Genomic DNA, 22,145 nt, shown 5'->3' with positions numbered 1-22,145 from the left:
ACTTGTGTAAACTGTACTCCACCGTTGTTTTCTTTGATTTTAAAATCTGATTATTTTTTATTGTTCTAGGATCTGTCCTTGAAGAATGCATCTTTAATCAGCAGTGTTATATCATCAAGTGTTGCTAACCTCACAATTAGCAACCTGAAGGCAAATGTGACTGTTACTTTACAGAACATCAGACCTAATCAGGTATGATTTGTTTTGTCTGACAGAATTCGCTTTTGTTGCCTCATTAGAGTTGTTGTAGAAGAAGTAGTGTACTAGGAATACAGATCAGTTGGTTCTGCTTTACTGGCATGGACATTTCATTTCCAGCTAGACTTTCAAAATCTCTGTTCTTTGTTTATTTATTGTTTATATTAATTTTTGTTCTCAAGTGATGTAATTTTGTTCTGCCAGTCAGCTCTGAAGTTTTGATCCTTTCTACCTGCCCTTCTGTTTTATTTTACAAACCTGCAAGAGGTCCAGGAGGCTCCTGGAATGCATTGATGATAACTTTCTGGTCCAGGTATTGGACAGACCGACCAGAAGTGAAATGTTGTTAGACCTGCTGCTCACCAATGCAGAGGAGATCATTAAGAGCGTTAAGGTTGGAGGCAGCCTGGGTTGCAATGATCACGCTCTGGTTGAGTTCGTGATCTTGAGAGATGTGGTCCTGGCAAAGAGTGGCGTAAGGACCCTGAACTTTGGAAGAGCGAACTTGAAGCTGTTCAGTGGACTGTTGGTAGAGATCTCCTGGGATGCTGTCTTTAAAAACAAAGATGTTGAGAAGAGCTGGCTGCTCTTCAAGGATGCCCTCCTGAGAGCACAAGAGCTCTCCGTCCCTCTGAATAAGAAAGTAGGCAGAGGAAATAGGAAACCGGCATGGCCCGGCAAGGACCTGCTGGGCATGCTGAGGGAGAAGAAAGGTGCGGACAAGGTCTGGAGACAAGGGCATGTCACCTGGGAAGAATACAGGGATGCTGTCTGGACTTGCAGACGTGGGATCAGGAAAGTCAGTGCACAGGTGGAACTGAACTTGGCAAGGGATGTGAAAAACAATAGGAAAACATTCTACTGGTACGTTGGCCAGAAGAGATAGGCCAAAGCGAGTGTACCTCTGTACCTCCTTTGGTAAATGTAAAAGAAGAACTTGCTTCAGCAGATGAAGAAAAGGCTGAGGTACTGAATGAGTTCTTTGCCTTGGTCTTCATTGGCAGCTAGGATTCCAGTATTTCTTACATCCCTGAGCCCTGCATCCCTAAACCAGTAGGTGAGGACCAGGCGGTAAACTCACCCCCACTGTGAGGACAGAGCAGGTCCAAGACGGCCTCATGAGACTGAATGTGTACTGAAAGTGTATGGGACCAGATGGTGTGCATCCTGGGGTTCTGAAAGAGCTGGTTGAGGGTTCCCAAGCCACTCTCCATCCTACTTGAAAAGTTGTGGCTGTCAGGTGAAGTCCTGGATGACTGGAGGAAGGGTCATGTCATTCCCATTTACAAGAAAGGGAGCAAGGAGGACCTGGGGAACTACAGCTGGTGAGTCTCACCTGTGTGCCTTGGAAGATCATGGAACAGATCCTCCTGGATGACATGCTTGATCACATGAGGAATGAGCATGTGATCCGAGACAGCCAGCACAGCTGGCTGGGGAAGGCCATGCTTAACCAATCTGATAGCCTTCTATGATGAAGCGACGGCATCGGTGGACAAGGGAAAGGCGACCGATGTCATTTACCTGGACTTGAGCAAGGTCTTTGACATGCTCCCCCCACCACATCCTTATTAAATTCACATCCCTCCAATTTGGAGATGGGTGGACCACTTGTTGGATAAGAAATTGTTTGAAAGGCTGCAGACAGAGGTTGGTCATCAATGGCTCTATGCCCAGGTGGAGGCCGGTAACAAGCGGTGTCCCCTAGGGGTCTGTCTTGGGACCGGTGCTCTTTAACATCTTTATCGATGACATCGATGATGGCACTGAGTGCACCCTCAGCACGTTTGCTGATGACACCAAGCTGAGTGGTGCAGTTGACACAGTGGAAGAAAGGGATGCCATTCAGAGGGACCTCAGCAGGCTTGAAAGGTGGGCCTGGGTGAACCTGATGAGGTTCAAAACGGCAAAGTGCAAGGTTTTGCACTTGGGCCTGCATACTGTGATATTAATCTCTTCTATGCTTTTAAGTTTATGTAGTATTCATGTAATACAGGTATACTTAATGTATGCAGTATTTATTCTTCCCTGTATTTTGTACATAATTCAAATTTCTTGATCATTAATTACAGTTAAGTAAAACATCTTTTGTTTTAATTATAATTTTTATTTTTACCTCCCAAAACAGGATAATTCAACAGTTAGATGTGTTTTTTGGGACTTTAATAAAAATGGTAAGTACTTGATATCACCCAAGATATCATGTTGCTTCAAGTTATGCTAACTGATATTAATAGTAGAAAGGTATGCTTTAATCAATTACAAGGCTGTTTTCTTTAACAGGTGGACATGGTGGCTGGTCATACGAAGGTTGCATTGTTAAAGAAAGTAGAGTAAATGAAACAGTTTGTTCATGCAACCACCTCACAAGCTTTGCAGTTTTGATGGTAGGTATTTCAAAAATTATATATCTTGATTCAAGAAAATGTTAAAACATGCCTCATATTCAGCAAATGAGGATTTAGAAAATGCATACAACTTATTAAATACTAATTCAGTTCTGTTCACTTCTTGCTTGGTGCAAAGAGCCATAACATCAGTGATGTCCTTAAGCTGCTTGTTGAATGGAGGCCATGAGTTCCATTAAAGTAAAAATTGCTTAAGTGCTTATTAAACTGCAGCTCATACATTTAGGCCATTGTATATTCTGTACAAAAAAAAGAGAAGTTAGGATAAATCCAATTTAAAATTATTTTAATTAGACTTCCACAGTTGTATTGACATTTCTGTTTTCCAGCAAACCTTTTGCAAGATCTGTGAAGAAAATGGTTTGCTTTTTTTGTTTGCTTTGTGCATTTTAAGGTGTTTTTGTTTTTGTTTTGTATATGTTTTTCCATTTCATAAGTTTGTTCTCTGAAATCAACTTCTCTTTTCCTTTTAGAATTTGTATGGAAATACTCCTCTAAGTCCTACTCAAGAATTGGTACTGACTTTTATATCCTATATAGGCTGTGGCCTGTCTGCAATTTTTCTTTCTATTACTCTTGTGACTTACATAGCTTTTGAGTAAGTATCTATTCAACTCAGCTCCCATTATTCTTCAATTACAATTGTCTGTAGTCTTCACAGCAAAGTCTCTTTCAGTAGTTAATGGGTGCTCTTTCTGTTAATAATGCACAAATTCGTTGTTGTTGGAACATTTTGTGAAGATGTTTGAGGTTTAACTATGAAGTCCTCCACAGTGTGTTTTGGAAATCCTCCTAGAATTTATTTGGCACCCGTTTACTCTCTTATTATCCCATCAATAATAAATACTTGGCTCTATCAAGGTTTTAGAAGCCTAGTCAAAAGCATAGTCTAGGTTAGCACTAAGGAACACTCATTTTGCATTTTGAAAGTAATATAGCAAGAAGCCACCTAACATACGAGTTAAAACATTCTGTCCCATGTGTAAATTCAATGTAAGAATCATTACATATAAATCAAAATATATAAACACTTTTTTTTTCTTGACATGTATGAACTAAAGAATACCAGAGAGAAAATAAGTCATGGATACAAGAACAATTGACAATTGTCATCTCACTAATTTGCTTTTTAGGAAAATCCGGAGAGACTATCCGTCCAAAATATTAATCCAGCTGTGTGCTGCACTACTTCTACTCAACCTGGTTTTCCTCCTTGACTCATGGATTGCATTGTATAACACACAAGGCCTATGCATTGCAGTTGCTGTATTTCTTCACTATTTTCTGTTGGTTTCCTTTACCTGGATGGGCCTAGAAGCTTTCCACATGTATCTTGCACTTGTGAAAGTCTTTAATACCTACGTACGGAAATACATTCTTAAGTTTTGCATTGTTGGTTGGGGTACGTATTGGTTTTACTTTTTGGATTCTAGACGTGTGTATCAACTTACCAAATATTTCTGCAAAGGTGATACAGTTTGGAAATAAAAGAGAAACAGTTGCTATGTATTACTACTGTCAACTACAAAGTATTCATTATCAGTAAATCTAACTGTATAAATTCCAACTTTGAGGTAGTGAATTCCTTCCTAAGTGCAGGCATTCTCAGCTTGCAATGTGGAAAACTGTGGCTGTTGCAATGTAAGTGAATAATGGATTTTCCTTTTGCAAATATAACAGAGCCAAATTTGAATCATAGAATGGTTTGAGTTAGAAGGGATCTTTAAAGGTCATGTCTTTCAACTCACCTGCAATGAATGGGGGCGCCTACAACGTGATCAGGGCGCTCAGAGCCACCTTCCAGCCTGATCCTGAATGTTTCCAGGGATAGGACAACTACCATCCACCCTTATCATTAAAAACAGAAAACAAAAAAACTTTATATCCAGTTTAAATTTTCCCCCTTATATTTTGAAACGATTTCCCCTTGTCCTGTCGCAATAGATCTTGGTAAAGAGTCTGCCCCTTCAAAATGGCTTATTTCCATTAGCTAGACAGATGGCATCAGTTCTGTTTTCAAAATAAATGGAATTGAATATATACATTACATTTCTGGGGTAGCACTGTTACTAGCAAAAAATGGCAAGGCAAATTTAATTGGTTCAAGGATGAAGAGATTTGGGCCCTTGTTATCATCTTTGGCCACTTGAGTTAAACATTTGTAAAGGTACTAAAATCAACAGAATTGTTTTCTTCAAATTGATATGAGAAATAAAATTTGAGTATGCTTTATTAAGTGCTTTAAATCAGTTTGATGTTTGACAGTATTTGCTGCCTAAGTGAGAAAATCTAGAGCCAGCTGCAGAGAGGATCTCTGGTTTCATTCCAAGTTGTGTTCTTGAGCACAGCTTGAATGCCCCGTTTAGTTTCAAGTTATAATATTGTATTTGTCAAGATTTTCACTTATGTATTTGGTCTAATCTTTTAGGGTTACCAGCAGTAGTTGTGGCTATTGTGTTGGCAGTATCACCAGATAATTATGGACTTATATCCACTGGGAGAGTTTCAAAAACCAGACCTGATGAATTGTAAGTTAAATAAAAGGAGATGCTTGCTTTCTTTTTTTAGGGGAAGGGGAGGGGGTGGGTCCTACTAAACTGCTTTTCTTTAAAGGTTGGGGAGGGAAGGAAGCAGGGAGAGAGCTTTGCAATAGTATAGCTCCATAGTATGTTGCGTGCTTTGTCGTATCTGCCTACATGAATGCACTTAGCTTTTGGTAAAACAAACAAACAAACAAACAAAAAAAAACCTCACAACTTTTTACTAATGAAGCAAAAATGACTTGTAATTAAAACAAGATAAACTTGTATTTATTTAAGTTTTTTTTTCTGTTGATGGTTGACAGACTTTATCTTTGTGTTTTAGCTGCTGGATTAAAAATAGAATTGTCTTCTATATTACTGCTGTGGGATACTTCTGTGTGATATTCCTGATCAATATCAGCATGTTCATTGTTGTGCTGATCCAGCTGTGTCGCATAAAAAAGAAAAAACAACTTGGTGCTCAGAGAAAAACAAGTATTCAAGACCTTCGGAGTGTTGCTGGCCTCACATTTTTGTTGGGAATTACTTGGGGATTTGCTTTCTTCACAGTAAATGAGGTTTTTACTTACCTCTTTACCATCTTTAACACTTTGCAAGGTAAGTTTATGCTTTTATGTGTCATCTTACTGCCACCACTACAATGAATAAAACATTTGAAAGATTTCAAAATGGCACTTTCATAATTCAGAAACAAAATTGTAATTTGGTAAGTTCTTTAACAATTAAATTAGATATTATGCTGCTTTACTGTAATTTTGTGTTACAGTAAGATATAGAAAGGCTGTCAACTAATTACATGTATAGTATATTTATATCCATATTATAATTTAAATATATGCAAACCAGATACCATGGAAAGTGACAGGATGTCAAGAGATTAACTGTAAATACTCAGTTATTGTAAGTGTTAAAAAAAAAATACTACAATTAATGTAGTGAAAATGGTATCATTTCCCAACTTACAACTAAATCATGAAGGTGAAGTGTAACATTCATCAAAGGGCCATTAAGACAGGCAAGGCTGTGGTATCTAAAATATCTCCTCATAAGCATAGCCTTTAATAGATATGAAGGTATGCAGCTCTGCAGATGCTAGGATACTACTGGACATATCCAAAAGCAGATTTCAGAGGCTTCAAAAACTTTTGTATAAATATGAGGTACTGTAGCTGCATGCTGTTATCTGAGTGTACCTAAATTTCCCTATAGTATTTTGAGTAATCCAAATTTCTCTTTCAATGTATTTTAGATTACTGGTGGAATAATTCCCCAGGGAGACTAAAGAAATTCAATTTGTAGCTCTGTGAATACTACTCTTCTACTTGGTGTGTCACAACCTAAATGGTTTTCTGGCCATAGAATAGAAATCATGACAGTAGGTTTGCAAGATTCCGTAGTACGTAAGGCATTATTTCAAACGGTTGTTTACTTTAATACAAGGTACTAGCAAGTGTACTTATTTATGATTAATAAAACAAATATATATCAAGCTATTACAGAAGTATTACCAGAAAGGTGTGTGTATGTGTATATACAAGTAGGTCAGTCCAAAAGTAATGCCTCTCCTCTCATTTCCATGGAAACAAAGAGCACAATAAATAGAACAGAGAATTCAGTAGAGAAAATTCTCACCTGCAAAACACTGCAACGTAGTCATGTATACATAACAATGTCATGTATCTATGTAGTCACCACTATGCACTTTTGTCAGTGATGAACAAGAGTAATGGAATGTGGCTTGTCTTTCATGTTGCTGTTACTGCTGCTGAAAGGCACCACCCACCACTTCACTGTGCTGACAGCCATTGTTTGGTCTCTATAAACATTCAGTAAATAACGATGAATGTCAGTCAGTCATTTTTTCTGCACGGAGGAATTCAGTGACACACCTCTGCTTCATCAACGCTTCCATACACCATTGTGTCAGAGTGCCCCTCTGCTGCCATCTGTCACACAGCAACAAAATATAATGGGATATTGGCAGGAAAGTTCAACTTCTACTGCCGTAGCACCCATATCTGCCTCTGATGTTATGGGCCAACATGATAAAATAGGAAATATTACATTCAGAGCAGCACTCGAATGTTCACTCCACCATGTGTAAGGGCTGCTACAATATATGTATTTTTGATAGCACCAGCAAGTGTATTGAGAAAGATTTCCACTATAGGTTACTGCAAAACTGTCACTAGCAAAATAGCAAATGTGTGTATGTTTATGTATGCATGCATATATATACGCACATACATACACCCAGAGAAGTTCAGTTTCGGATGGAGAACAAGTCATTTTTAATCACATAGATCTTTAGTCAAGACATAAGAGGATGTAGAACTCGACACTTGGAGCAGCTAATAGATACTTGTAATTTCTGTTTTTCATGTGAGTAACCAATAGACCATGATGTTTCCTATTTTTTCAGGCACAATTTTTCTTTTCCCAGACCACTTATATGTACATGTGGCTAATGCAGACAACAGCAGTTACTGATTTCAATCTTTTCAGAGGGTTTCCCCTTTGTTTCAGAGTATTTTTCACCTTTGCGGATAAGTTGCAATTCTAGTTCCTTGGTTTTGCCCTTATTTTTAGTATCGTCAAGATGTCTCTGGTTCTTAGGTTGCCAACTGCACTTCAGAGAGACTGGCTGCAGTTCTCAGAGGTGCTGCTGGTTCACATGCCTGATTCAGTAGTTCTCAAGCTAGCAGAAATCTCCTTCTGTCAGTATTTTAGCAATCATTTTTTATCGCTATTTTTTCCATTATAGCCAGATTGCGTTTCTAGCTGCTCTCATCAGTATGTTCATTTTTGAGTATCACAATTTGGTAAATATATACCAGTGTTTCAGAACTGTATTCAGAAGTGGTATAGAACCATCTCAATATAGAATCGTGTCTTTATATTCAAATATTCATTCTGAAAGCCAAAGATAAGATATTTAAGCTACCAAAGATGTGAGTAATTTCTCCTAGTGAGATTTTACATGCTTAACTGTCTTTAGAAACAGCATGAACATAACATACATGAAACTCTGTGCTACTCTCAGTAGTTAATTCTCTTTCATGTTCTTTTTCATTCATTATAAGCTTAACACTTATGTTCTTAGGGACACGCTGCAGCTGAAAAATCATGCAAAGACCAAGTTCCTTTCTTAAAACAGGGGAGGGGTTCTTATAAGCAGGTAGATTTGTTGTTCCACAGTGTGTCATTAGAAGTGAATGTAAAGTGGTAAAGTCTGTCGTGATGCTGACAAGAGACAGGGATGAGCACATCCCTTATAGAAAATATTAGGTTTTAAAGTCGTTGTGAAGTGGAAACCATTTATCTAATATTTTAGGTATGCGATGTTTTCTTTGTACAAATACTCTAAATGACATCTGAATGATTTTGTGACCTATTAATAGCTCCTTTAACTTTTGGAAAGGTCAGTAATAATGCTCCAGGAGTTGGCATTCCAAGTAATAAATCTATAAGCATTACTGGTTTGATTGTGGTTAACAGATGGAACAGTGTCATACCAGGTAATGGCAACTGCATATCCTCCCAGTGTCACATCACACTTTCTGTTTGACATTGCTTTGAATTGTTTTCCAAAGTTGCAAAGTAATCTTCAGGATGCACAGAACTTTTCCCTTCATATTTGAAAGGAGAAACTTTTTTCACTTTGTGGACTTGGTTTGTTCTTCTTGCATTTGTGTATACATGATTCCTTCCATCTTTGTTCAGTAGAATAGTACTTCTCAGTGTTCAGAATTGTTAACTTTTTTACTAAAGAAAACTTTTGGTTAGAAACTAAAAAGAAATGAAAGACAACAAAATGTTGTTTATCACAGATGTCATTGTTTTGCAGGGTTCTTCATTTTCATCTTCTATTGTGTAACAAAGGAGAATGTCCGTAAGCAGTGGAGAAGATATCTGTGTTGTGGAAAATTCAGGCTAGCTGAAAACTCTGGTAAGCATGAAAATGTTTTTGTTGTTCTTTTCTTCCTTCTTCCAAAGAATTCCTAGCATTTAATAATACACTTTTTTCTTAAATTCAATAAACTATTTTGTTCTAGTTGCAGACATGATTTATTTCTCAAAGTACAATAAACCTCTGAAATTATACTCTTTAAAGACAGCAGTTAATGCAGTTATTGCATTAAGTTGTTAACTGCAGCTGGTTTCTTCTGGTGCAGTTTATGGGCATGTCTTTGAAGAAGACTTCTGATTGTGATTAGATTAGAAGTTCTTCTAATCACGATCAGAAGTTTTAAGATTTGCTCCAGTTTGAGTCAATTGTAGTTTTGCCAGCAACTTCAGAAAAAACACAAGATAAAGAAAACTTTAAACAAAAAGAAAAAAAGAAGTAGAAATAGGTTTGATTATTTTGTTATTCAGTACTTGACTTCTCAGAAAGCTGTATGCTTTTCAATCATTTCTTTAGTTGCTGGAAAATTCTAATCTGGTACACAGTCATAACACTAAGACAGCCTGTTGCTTTAAGAAGGGATTAAACAGAAAAAAAAAACAAACTAGATGCAAATAATTGTAAACATCAAGAGTTATGATATTCTTTGCAGAATATTGTTCTGTTTAGAAAACTACATTAACGCTTCTATGAGTTGCACAATTTTCTCTACTATCTGTTGTAGACTGGAGCAGAACTGCTACTAATGGTTTAAAGAAGCAGACTGTAAACCAAGGGGTATCCAGTTCTTCCAATTCCTTGCAGTCAAACAGTAACTCCACTAATTCTACAACAGTGCTAATGAATAATGATTATTCAGTGCATGCAAATGGGAATGGTATGTATCATTGCAATGCTATGCTCTTTCCTGCTAACATAGTAAATTGCTGACCAATTTTTGGATGTCAGGGGCAAGTTCTTTACAGAGAGAGTGGTGAGGTGCTGGAATAGGCTGCCCAGAGAGGCTGTCGATGCCCCGTTCCTGGAGGTGTTCAAGACCTTGTTGGATGCAGCCCTGGGCAACCTGCTCTAGTACCATCAGATCTGGAGATTGGTGGCTCTGTGTGTGGCAGGGGGATTGGAACTTGATCGCTGGGCCCGTTCCAACACAAGCTATCCCATGATTCTAGGAATGATTATTCATATTAATAACAATAATATAATATAGGTTCAATAATAATATAAGGTCAAAATATTTCAGATTTCCTCACAAATAATATCACATCTGGTTTAGGAGATGGTACACAAAGGTTTAAAATATCCATATTATACTTAGTGGGGTCTGTTGATTTACATATCAGATAGTAGGTAATATTCATTAGTAAGCCTGTTATTTACCAAAAGCTGCTGTAAGCGCCTTTCTTGTCAGATGTACCAGGGAAGATCAGATTTTTGGTTCCTGTAGTCAACTCATCTTTCACTGCCTTGATGTTTCTCACCAGTGTTTTTCTCTTCCCAAAACCATAAATGGAAATTAGATTCTGCACTGACTGTTGTCTTCTCAGTAAATTTAACAGTAGCCAGTCATGGCCATGTTGGCTTGTGAAGTGACACAAACAGTAACAACAATAACACTATTAAATGTGTGTTTTGATTAATTCTGTTATTTAAAACAGATTAATTTAAATGTATTGCATTTGTGTTTGTGAACTCAATTTTCATGTTTCTTTCCCAGAAGAAATACTAGTTCCAGTTTGGGTTTTCCCATCTTGATATTTTATTGCATCTCATGATAGATGTGATATCAGGATGGTGGCACATCTCTTAAACTTACCTACTCTCTGAGAAGGAAAAAGAACAGAAAAAGGAAAAAGAAAAAAAAGAAAGACCAACTGAAAGCATTTGTGCAAATATTTATAATAAAGAATCCTACTTCTAAGAAAAAATATCTAGAGTATGGTGTATAGATATAGGAAATTCTATCCAGTGAATTGAGCATTTGTGGAGCTGGTGTTCCAGTCCATTAAGAGGCTTCATTTGGGAGTGGTATTACATATGTTCACTGTAGGGACACAGAAATGTTTAAGATTTTTCAATCTAAATATGGCTTGCAAAAGTATTTGTACCAAGGCCACATTCTGATCATTCTCCAGAAATAAATACTGCAAGTTAAATGCATTTTAAAGAGAAAAAAACCCACAGAACCTGCCATGTTTATTCCAAGTTTATTTCATATCCATGGCAAAACTGAGAAACTTGAACTTAACTATAGTTAATGCAAAACTGGAGTTAGAAGTATTTTGCATCTTACCTAGTGACACTTATTCCAAATCCTAGTCTACATTCTTAGAATTGTGACCTTCCTGGTTGAAAATGTGAAATCTTTTTGTGTGTACAATATATTAAGGTCTCTCAGATCTTTTACTTGTCTCGCATAGAGTAAATACATACAGAATGCGTACAGAGAAATCCTCATCTTGAAATTATTGCAGAGATAAAATGAGATACCATGAGCTCCCTATACTCACTGGAAAAGTACTGTATCTTCTGATTGTGACCTTCTCTGAGAAGGGACAACTTTTTGTTTCTACAGGCCATCTTTCCGGTGACAAGAATGGTGTTTCTTTCAGCGTGCAGAATGGTGATGTGTGTCTTCAGGACTTTTCAGGCAAACAACTTGTATTTCAAGAAAAAGATGACACTGGCAGCCAAAATAGCCGTATCTCACTTAGAAGGACTTCAAACAGGGGAAGCTTTCCTTCTGCTGAGAAAATGTGATTTCCTTTTGAACGGAACACTGTTTTTACAGTATGAAGTAGAGATTTACTTCAACAGTTTTACATAATGTGAGAAGACCAAAGACTGATTTTATTTAATATATTGTCTTGAAACTTCCAGGCAGCCATGTAATGGCTTGACAACGACAATTATTAATTGGAAAAAAAAATGGGGAGGAAGCTCCTGTTCCGACAAGGTATTTCGGATGTCGAATTACAGCTGGCACGTTTCTATTTTGATTCTTCATTAGAGATCTTTGAGGATTTTTACGCTTAAAGTTTTGTTTAGTTTTTTTTTAAAGTACAATTAAGTATCTGGATATAATGCATAGTAGTATTGTATAAATGTAGGAAATTACAACTTGTGTGTTAACTTTAAAAATGTTAGCTATACTGTCTTCAACTTTTTGTATGTTAGAGTTGCAGGTTAGTGCTGTACATAAGGAGGAGAATGCCAGCCTTTAAATATCTTAGTGGTAGTTTTATATTTATTTCTTGTAATATAAATTTAAATATTCTTTTGTATAGAAAAATAATTGACATTTTGTTTTAACTTTTATTGTACTTCGCATTTGTCTTTAATTGAAATAATTAACAGAATGATACAGAAGTTAATGTGTTCAGTTAGTGAAACCACTTACTGTGGTTTGCCAGAGACAGAACTGTATATGTGAACACCATTATTTTTTAATCCTTAGTGTCCTCTTTCACTGCAACACAGAGAGGTAGAGAAACTGGGTGTCATCAAAGTAGAGCACTAAGAATGAGGGAGTGATGAATAAAGTCACCTGTAAGTTATTAAATGTAGCTAAGTTATCTTAGTAGCTGGACTAAGTTGGTGGGAGCTTTTGCCATTGATTTCACCAGGTTCAATATTTTATCTTGAGTTCCAAGTATTAAACACACTGCCATTTCTCATCTACAGTGATTTTAAAAAGAAAAAAAAAAAGTGTTACTTTTTTTGAATAAAAAGAATACAGAAAATAATGCCGTTATATTTAGTAGCGTAGTAAATTGTTTGTTTTGTTGTGTGGCTGTTTTGAATGGGCAGCTCTTGAGCAGTTACAATCTATTTCTGCTTGCATTTTGGTCCTTCTTTGGCAAACCAAATTCTGAGGCCCCACCTCAGTTACTTCCTGAATCATCATCTAATTTCCTCTGTGATATTTCTTTGAAAAAGGTGGATTTTTGGCTCCTCATACGCAACGGTCAGAAGAAAATAGAGCCCATACAACACTGTGAAGATTTCTGAGCAGTGTGAGCACAGATTGTGCCTACTTCTTAGACAAGTGTGCAGTTGTGACTTTCTTTTGCTCCGTGGCTTCTTGTGGAAAGGTTGGATAGTGCCAGAGCAAAAGCCAGTGCCGCACTGCAGAGTGCCAACCCATGGAAAGGGGCTTTCTGAGGCAGGTGCACACTGGGTGGGAGAAAGAGTTCTGCTTTCCCAGAGGATTCAGTAAGGATCTCTGGAAACACTTCTCAACAAAGTACATCGGTGGAACATGTTTCTGGGGCTCTGGTGCGGTTGTTATTTACTAAACACTCATGAGGTTCTAAATGCAGTGCCTGGATTCTTTTGGTCACCTATGCCTGAGACTATGCAGAGTATGCCTTTAAAGTGAGAATTCAAAGCATTTGTTGTGTTTATCCACAAGGTTTTAACTGCATGTTAATAAAAGAAAGTACTGGAATGCTAGTAGGTAGAGTGCTTTTATGTGAATGCTTTAACTGTTGGTGAATTGCCTTTGCACTGTTTCTTGTAAATTTATTTAATGTTTGTGTATTTATATTTTCAACTGTAAAAAAAAAAACAACAATAAATTTACAGCAAGTAAACACAAAATACATAAATTTTGTCTTTTAGCTAAATGTGTCCTTTTAGTGGATTGTGTTACAGTTCTTGAAATGATGTGAGCTGGAGTATGTCACCTCATGAAGAAAGTGCTGGCATGGCCCTTGCTTTTTTGTGTCCATATCATATTTCACCTTTCATGGCTCAAGCAGATCTGTCTTTCGCAGAGATATAAGTCTGATATAAGCAGTCGGATGTAAGTCTGCCCGGTCAGTGCTTGTTCCTCCAGTCTGCTGAAACTCTTCCATAAGAATGCCATGAGTAAAAGAAACATAGAATCATTAAGGTGGGAAAAGACCTCTAAGATCAGGTCCAACCATCAACCTGTCCCCATTATACCCATTGACCACATCCCTCAGTGCCACATCGACACAGTTCTTGAACACCTCCAGGGATGGTGACTCTACCACCTCCCTGGGCAGCCTGTGCCACTGCCTCACCACCCCTTCTGAGAAGAAATCTGTATTAATATCCAACCTGAACTGCCCGTGGCACAATTTGAGTCCTGTTGCTGTTACCTGGGAGAAGAGGCCAACCCCCACCTCACCACAACCTCCTTTCAGGCATTTGTAGAGAGTGATAAGGTCTCCCCTGAGCCTCCTCCGGGGCATGGCTGAATTTGGCTTCAGCAATTCTGTACTAAAAAGTATATTCTACAGTTACAGCTTGGACTTTTCATTTGTTTCTATTTTTGCATCTCAACTTATGCTGGGATTTATTTTAAACATTCTTATTTGATTTATTCCTAGGCATGGGAATTTCACCTTACTTGGCCATACACATACTGTAGTAAAGTTTCACACTCCCGGCAGCCTGTTGGTGCAGCCCAGTGAAAACCATCAATAAAGGCGTTGAAAAACCATTTGCACACCAGGGGGCGTGGGGACCGAGCAGCTGCCTAGGCAAATTTGGGTTAGCTCAACCGCCTTCTTAGGTCATAAATACAAACACACACACAAAAAAAGGTCATTAATAAGTAGTCATATTGTGCTTTATACAACTCTGTGGTTGTTCCGCTTCCAGTTCCTGGTACTTCATAGAAAGCTTTGCAACTCTAAGCTGTGTTATGCTCTACAGAATACGTATCCCTTCGGTACTCGGACTTTTGTGCCCTGCCAGCAGCGTAGCCATAGCAACCCTTTATCTGGGAGAAAAGTGGCACCGCTCCCTGCCCCGCCCCGCCCCGCCCCGCAGCGCCGCCGGGACCGCTGGGCTCCGCCGGGTATCGGCGTAGGGCCGCGGGCGCTGAGGGGAAGCGGCGTAGGGCCCCGCCCGGCCGCCGGCAGGGGGAAGGGCCGCGGGCTGGGAGGGCTGGCGCGCCGCCCGCCGCGCACGCAGAGAAACGGCCGCCGCCATCTCCCGCTGCCGGCGCGCCTATGGCGGCCGGGCGGTGAGACGAGGCGATGAGGAGCCGCAGTAATTCGGGAGTGCGCCTGGACGGCTACGCCCGCCTGGTACAGCGGACCATCCTCTGCCACCAGGTGAGGGCAGCGTCGCCGGTGTAGCGGCTGGGGTTCGGCGCCTGGGTCGGGGAGAGCGGGTGGAGGCGGCTGTCCGCCCTTCCCGGGCTGCGGCAGCCGGGCCCGCACCTGCAGCACTAAGGGCTGCCCGCGTTCTGAGCGCTGAGTGCAGGTGTCGGCGCTGCTGGGGAGAAGCTGTCACCGGCTCCCCGTGCCTTGGCTCGTGCAGCCTGCGCAGCTCCGTTCGTTCTGCTGGGTGCTCCTGCTTCAGGTGTGTGTGCTGAGGATGGGGGGCATGCACGGTGTTGTGTTTCTTTTAAAGTGGTTCCCTGCGCAGAGAGAAGGGCAGTGGGGCTTCTTGTGTGAATCTAGTCCCAAATGCACTTCACTGCAGTGACTTAGAAGAAATTGCAAAGCAATCATAAGTGAAACGTCTTTAGATGTAAGGAAAAAATCTTTAACAGTGAGGGGGTGAGGCATCTCTGGTTGCCCATAGATGTGGTTGATGCCCTGTCTCTGGAGGCTTTCAAGGCGAGGCTGGATCAGGCCCTGGGCAACCTGATGTAGCTGTGGTGTCCCTGTGCATTGCAGGGGAGTTGGACTAGATGGCCTTTAAAGGTCTCTTCCAACTCTAAGGATTCTGTGATTCTATGACTCTTAACTAAAGAGGTGAGCACCCAGAGCCCAACAGGTCAATAAGATTTATACCATCAACTCAGTAAGATTTATGCTATCAGCTGTTTCTGTGGGCACAAGCTCCAGGCACCTGAGAACTGTTATCATTAGGTGAACTCCTGAAAACCTACCAGCAACAAAAAGCAAGGATCTGGTGTGAGCAGTATGAGACAGCACTGCTGGGCTCTCACCATGGTGGGCTGTGGGAGCTGCCCTGTACTGCTCTCCTGGCCCTGCGGGATGACCTTGGGCTCCTTCAGCAGCTGCTGGGGAGCTGGGCCTGAACTGAGCCACTCACGTCCTGTGAGCAGCCAGACAGAAGAGCAGCAGGCGGCAGAGGTGCTGCCGAGACAGGGCTGTACAGCTCTGGTGTGCGGAGGTGACCTTGTGCCCGGCATCCAGCAGCATGCAGATTAAGCTGCTGTGCTCTGACAGAGCTCATGTTCTCTGAGACGTGGCTTGGAGAACGTGAAGTGTGTTTGGGAACATTGCGTTTTGATAAAGGTGTGTCTGACAGGGCAGGGGTCAGGTGTCCCTGCCACAGCAATTGATCTGGCATTCGTAACAGTTGCTCTGTTTGAACACACAGCTGAGAAACAAGCGTAAAAGTTAATGGCAGCGAGGCAAAGGGAATTAATGATTAAGTGAAAAATGTTGTGAAGTGTTTGAGATGCAGGAGACTATGCAGTACTCTGGTTCTCAAACGGTGTTGCTACTGAATGCTACCAGAATTTGCCGTTCTCTGCACTGGAACATAGAAAGGCTTTGCATGCATTCATGCTTTAGCTTCCATAAACCAAGTGAGGAAATAGACAGAAACACTTTGCCCACTTCCTAGAAGAGAAGCAATTCTTTTTTATTTCTTCAAGACCATACCACAGCATGGTCACACAGACAAGGGCAGATCCCAGCTCAGTTTCAAATGTTAAATCGTTACTCTGTTTTCCTTCTAAATACACACAATTTAGATTTGTATTTCTTCATTGTGCTTCGGCTGTCTCCGAGTGGCGTAGCTCATCAACCTGGGTGGGTGAGGGTGCCCTGATGGATTCTATAAGCTTTGTGTCCTGAAGTGCTCAAATAACTAAATTTTGCACTTCGCATGTGTGAGTTCAGGAAAGGACTGGGCATCTCTGTTGCAAAACTGTGAGAAGCTGTATTCTGCAGCCAGTATGAAAACCCCAAATCCTTTCTTTCTCCCTCCTCCAACATCTTTTGATATGGAAAGAAGTGGTTTATCGTAATAGATGGGACTTCAGGTAATAATGTTTGTTCTTTACCTTTTCTACCATGTTCAGAACCCAGTTACAGGGCTGCTTTCAGCTGGTACGGACCATAAGGATGCATGGGTACGGGACAATGTCTATAGCATCCTGGCAGTGTGGGGGCTTGGCATGGCCTACAGAAAGAACGCAGACCGGGATGAGGACAAGGCCAAAGCCTATGAGCTTGAGCAGGTATGCTAAAGTTCAGTGCAAAGCAACTATGCTATGTTTTGCCTTTTTTTCATACGGTCATGGTTTTGGTGTGCTTGCATTGCTGTTATGTCGAGGATGTGGCACTGTTTTCCCAGCATGGAATACATGTTTTGTTCTTGTGACAGCAGTGTTTATGTAACAGAATGGTCTGTGTTCCTAGCAGCCCCCCAGGAGGTGAGATTTGGAGAGCTGAGCAACAGAGAGGCTAACATCTCCATATATATATACTGAAAGTAAACTGGTAGGAGTAAAACTCCCATTGTTCAGCACATTATTGTAAACTGCGCTTCTAACAGATTTTATGGCCTCGTTTAGAAGCCTCCCTGATTAAACTGTGAGATCCTTCATGAGGTGTGCTGTGGGCAGAAATTCAAACCTAGGTTGCTTGTATCGTAGGATGGCAATTTATCATTTTTCCCCTTAAGGAGAAACATGCCCTTTAAAGCAGCTGTCTTTGAAATGTGAACATGTGTAGTCTCACGGAAATCATATGAGGTGTATAGACATGTTTGGTCAGAACCAAAAAAGGCAAAGCATGATTGTATTTTTAAGCCTTAATAATTTTCAGGAATTTAAGACGAAATCTAGTCTAAATGCTTATTCTGTGCTTCTCTTAATACACACGGAGGTCTCTTTACATTAGTCATCCGCTTGCTGTATAAAGAGATGAAGAGACTCCACAGGTTTTCCGGCTGTGTCTGTGTCTTGTAGTTACTTACCAGTGTTGCCTGGATCTGTCAGTCTAACAATCATTATTCTTACAGTGGGTAACATTCCTCTTACTTCCTTAGCCAGATAGAAAGAACACAGGTTACTCTGCATGCTGGAGAGGGCCTCTGGGAAAAGATCAGTTCTCCCAAATAGAAGCATGAGAACAAAAATCACTTTATTTTTTTTTTTAAAGGGCATTTAAAACATTTTAGATTAATACATTTTTTTTGCCTTTGGGAGGACATTAACATGGGATTTGAACCTGTGACTTTTGCATGTTGTTTTTAATAGCTGATAGGGCTGGTAGTACAGGAGTGTCACTGGTCTGCTTTATTCCTGCAGAACGTTGTGAAGCTGATGCGAGGTCTCTTACAGTGCATGATGAGACAGGTATGTATGCATGGTACAGCTCAGCACATACACTGCTGTTAGCCTAAGCCGAACTCTGATCATGCTTGTACCTTTTTAAAATCAGGTTTGCAGCAAATCACAGTGTTGCCTTTGCGAACTGATTTGCTCAAAGGTGCATAGCTGTTACTAAGATCTGAACTCAGCAAGGTAATTTAAGCTTACTCTTTCCCAGAGAGATGTGGATTTAGGCAGAGTCTAAAGTTCATGCACTATGATCAGTCAAAACACGCTGATCTGAGGTAACAAAATTTAGGACCTCAAGTTTCTCCCTATCTAAGACAATGTGTTGTGAAATTGTTTGGAGAGTTTCTTCTGAAGTGTTTCACATTTGAAATCTGTGGTGCTTTTCAGGTAGATAAGGTGGAGAAGTTCAAACGCACACAGAGTACCAGGGACTGCCTGCACGCCAAGTACAACTCTGCTACTTGTGCCACAGTGGTTGGAGATGATCAGTGGGGACATCTGCAAGTCGATGCCACTTCTCTTTACTTGCTCTTCTTGGCACAGATGACTGCATCAGGTAAGCAGAAGATATTTTAGCCTTGACTGTCTTGTTGTTACAGTCTTCATGTTTTACGACTTTCAATTGAAAAGGAGGAAAAAAAATGTCACTAGTGGAAAGAGATGTTTGTTAGTTAGGATTTCACACAGTAACTGCCTAGGAAGTCCATTCTCTTAGAGTTTGTTGGTGTACAAATTCTATTCAGAGCTATTCAAAACCATGTCAAAGAAGAGAGTGTGTCTGATGGACCAGCGGGTTTATTCAGAGTGACTACACCAAGCTGGATGCCTGTCTGTGTTCCTCTTCTTGAGGGCACTGCTTGGCTTTCTGCTCATAGCAACCATGCTCTTCCTCTGTGAGGATAAGTCTCTTCTCCTGGTGGTCTCCTGGCAGAGCATGAAGCAGATGGTGCAGCTGCTGTGGGAGCTGTGCCACCTGGTTCTCAGGAGCTGGATGTGGTTCAGCTCTCCCTGTTCTGTAGCCATGGTGTATGAATGCCATGTTTCCACTGAGGGTGTATTTTTGAAACAGATGATGTGTATTGGTGGCATTTGAAGTAGTTCATGGGCAGCAAATGTTGAGGCTTGTTGCCACTCCCTTTGAAATCAACTTGAGTCTTTCACTGATTTCTGTGGGTAGTAGTTGGTAGTTGGTAACAAATATACAAAAGCTTGACATTTTTTGAAGAGGAAATAGTTCTAATACAGCGTATTTTCTTTCTTCTCTTGTTTTTAGGGTTACGTATCATTTTCACCCTTGATGAAGTTACCTTTATTCAGAATCTTGTTTTTTACATAGAAGCTGCCTACAAAGTTGCTGTAAGTAGTTATTTATGTGTAAGACATCTGAACCCAGCTTAGATGTGGGTTGAAAATTATTTCTTGATGGTGACTGAAAATACAATCCTGTTTTTCCATCAGAGAATGTCAGAATTTGTCATTACATTGTGAGCAACATTTCTGGAGGTGGTGGGACAGCTGTGGGGGAATTTGCTGTTTTTTGGATGAAGTATAGTTGTTCTATCATCACAGTAGTAATTAATAACAATTCCTCATGTCTCATGAGCCTTTCTGAAATGAGCAGAGTGTTATCAAACTCTTTTTTGGAAAGTAATGAGTTGCAGAGGCACAGGGAGAAGCATGCAGTTTGGAGGTCTTTGTGTGTTTTATGGAGAAAGTGATTTATGACTGCAGATGTGATCCTGCTGGGATGTATTTTTATGTTCTGCTTTTTAAACGTGCAGAGGAGCTCTTTGGAAGTCACTTGTTATTTTATTTTTAAGGCTGATAAACAAGTTTCCTATGAGGTTCTGGTTTTGTGGTAGCCTGTGCGTGTGGAGGCGAGGTAGGGAAATGTATATGTAACCATACCAGTTTTTTTCTTAATGTTGTTATTCTTGCAGGATTATGGAATTTGGGAACGTGGTGATAAGACAAACCAAGGCATCCCAGAACTGAACGCAAGCTCCGTAGGGATGGCCAAAGTGAGCATGTCTTTCTGACTCCTCTTTTGTGGCTGTTCCCTCACTTTGAATAGCTCTGGTGAACCCAGCAGCTTCCTTTGCAAAGCCTTCTTGGCAACAGTTAACTAATTGTATTAAGAATTTTTGAGTATTCAACATAAAATCCTTGTGATAATGGTTTACTTTGAAGGACCTTAGTACAGTTGTTCTGGGACTGCAAAATGTGCAGCAGAATCATTGAGGCACGAACGTGGTAGATACAGTGAACAGGATTTTAAAAGGAAAGCTCCTTGCTCTTTCTGGATCCATACCCTATGTGGCACAGCAAACCCCACATCAGCAAAGCCAGGACACTTCCAGGTTGACGTAGGGGTGCACAGAGATGAATGGGTGGGTTGTTAATATCTTCCTAAGGTATATACATATGCATTATAGCTGAGATATAGGAGATGTACTGATTCACCTGTTAAGACAGGCATGATGTGTCTCTACAACCTAATGGCTGGTTGGCCATTAGGCATGCAGAGAGCAGACATCTCATCTCTCTTTCCGTAGGGAAGCGATAATATCAGAAAGAGAGGTAGATGGCAACATGCTCTTCCCTGCACTAGCAGAGGCTGGTTCCCAGAGCATGTTGAGCAAGCCTTCCTCTTTGAATAGCCCTGCAACTAGGAGCCACAAATTGCCACTGAAGTGGAGGGGGGTTATATTGGAACGTGGAACAGGAGAAGCATTTATGGATAAATATTATTTAGGTGTTATTCAGCAGAAGCACTGTTTCCTGTTGCTTTGCGTTAGGTTTTATTTGTAAGAACGATCATCAGCACATCAGTCCTGGATCCTACAAATGGAAATGCAAAAATATTGTTTATTTTTTCAGAAGTATTGACATGCTTCCCATTGAGGTTGGAAACAATATTTGGGGAGCAAACTTCTGTCTTGCCTAATAACCTTCAGAGGAAATGTCAGATGGCTGGGTTGTACTTGGCTTAAAAGATATCTAATGGTATTTTTGTGTGTGGGTGTTGTTTGTTTTGAAGGCTGCTTTGGAAGCAATTGACGAATTAGATCTTTTTGGAGCTCATGGAGGGCATAAATCAGTGATTCATGTTCTTCCCGATGAAGTAGAACATTGTCAGGTAAAAGCAGTCTTCTGTTTCTAGTGCTTGAAGAAAATCCATCTCCTTTTCCATTCTGTTCTTAATTGAAATGCTGATTAACTGAATGGTAAACTTAATAAGGGTGACTTCAGACTGTGCTGTTCATCCTGTTTATAGTAAATCACATGGAGCTGGTTTGAAACATTCCTATGTTAACTCAGTTAAAACAGTTATGCAGTGAATTCTCTCCATTTGCAAATTGTGCATTCTGTTTTGCACGTTACATAGCCTTTTGAACAAAGTAAATTATTTCATATCCCTCTCTTCTGTGTTTTGCTCAGTCTATACTATACTCCATGTTGCCAAGGGCATCCACGTCAAAGGAAATAGATGCTGGCCTTCTCTCCATAATTTCATACCCAGCTTTTGCAGTGGAGGATATAAACCTTGTTAACATAACCAAGAGTGAAATCATATCCAAATTGCAAGTAAGGATTTCCTTTATTTTATTTTGTTTTATTTTTCAGAAGGAAGGAGAAGCAGAACCTTTTTTCTTAATTGAAAATCCTAATTAATCTAGGATTGACAGACTTGGTGGGTCCATGCATGGAACAGAGGGAGGAAAATCCCAAAGTAGCACTGGAAACTCACAACTTAGATGTTGGTATCAGTCTGTCAGGAA

At 40.1% G+C, this 22,145-nt stretch overlaps 2 protein-coding genes across 10 annotated transcripts in view; both read left to right on the top strand.

Annotated features, from left to right (window-relative positions):
• The window catches only part of ADGRG2 (adhesion G protein-coupled receptor G2), a 92,016-nt gene extending 79,243 nt beyond the window's left edge, over positions 1-12,773 (top strand). For all 4 annotated transcript variants that reach the window (XM_052673974.1, XM_052673975.1, XM_052673972.1 and 1 more), the window contains exons 19-28: positions 70-192; positions 2,327-2,372; positions 2,482-2,585; positions 3,080-3,204; positions 3,740-4,008; positions 5,035-5,134; positions 5,472-5,746; positions 8,997-9,098; positions 9,781-9,933; positions 11,629-12,773. In XM_052673974.1, coding sequence (XP_052529934.1) covers positions 70-192; positions 2,327-2,372; positions 2,482-2,585; positions 3,080-3,204; positions 3,740-4,008; positions 5,035-5,134; positions 5,472-5,746; positions 8,997-9,098; positions 9,781-9,933; positions 11,629-11,813 — 1,482 coding nt within the window. In that variant the 3' untranslated portion in view covers positions 11,814-12,773. The remainder of the gene's footprint in view (positions 1-69; positions 193-2,326; positions 2,373-2,481; positions 2,586-3,079; positions 3,205-3,739; positions 4,009-5,034; positions 5,135-5,471; positions 5,747-8,996; positions 9,099-9,780; positions 9,934-11,628) is intronic.
• Positions 12,774-15,011: 2,238 nt separating this feature from the next.
• Positions 15,012-22,145, top strand: part of PHKA2 (phosphorylase kinase regulatory subunit alpha 2) — a 37,909-nt gene continuing 30,775 nt past the window's right edge. For 2 of the 6 annotated variants that reach the window (XM_052673980.1, XM_052673979.1), the window contains exons 1-9: positions 15,012-15,145; positions 17,098-17,256; positions 18,280-18,378; positions 18,751-18,919; positions 19,637-19,719; positions 20,304-20,384; positions 20,667-20,753; positions 21,404-21,502; positions 21,805-21,951. In XM_052673980.1, coding sequence (XP_052529940.1) covers positions 15,068-15,145; positions 17,098-17,256; positions 18,280-18,378; positions 18,751-18,919; positions 19,637-19,719; positions 20,304-20,384; positions 20,667-20,753; positions 21,404-21,502; positions 21,805-21,951 — 1,002 coding nt within the window. In that variant the 5' untranslated portion in view covers positions 15,012-15,067. The remainder of the gene's footprint in view (positions 15,146-17,097; positions 17,257-18,279; positions 18,379-18,750; positions 18,920-19,636; positions 19,720-20,303; positions 20,385-20,666; positions 20,754-21,403; positions 21,503-21,804; positions 21,952-22,145) is intronic. The other 4 variants (XM_052673985.1, XM_052673984.1, XM_052673981.1 and 1 more) reach the window with 3 other exon arrangements.

Source organism: Tympanuchus pallidicinctus, unplaced genomic scaffold (assembly GCF_026119805.1).
Source record: "Tympanuchus pallidicinctus isolate F22 unplaced genomic scaffold, pur_lepc_1.0 scaffold14, whole genome shotgun sequence".
Lineage (NCBI taxonomy): Eukaryota > Metazoa > Chordata > Aves > Galliformes > Phasianidae > Tympanuchus > Tympanuchus pallidicinctus.
The sequence above is the reverse complement of the archived record's forward strand: the minus strand, read 5'-3'. Positions and strand labels throughout refer to the sequence as shown.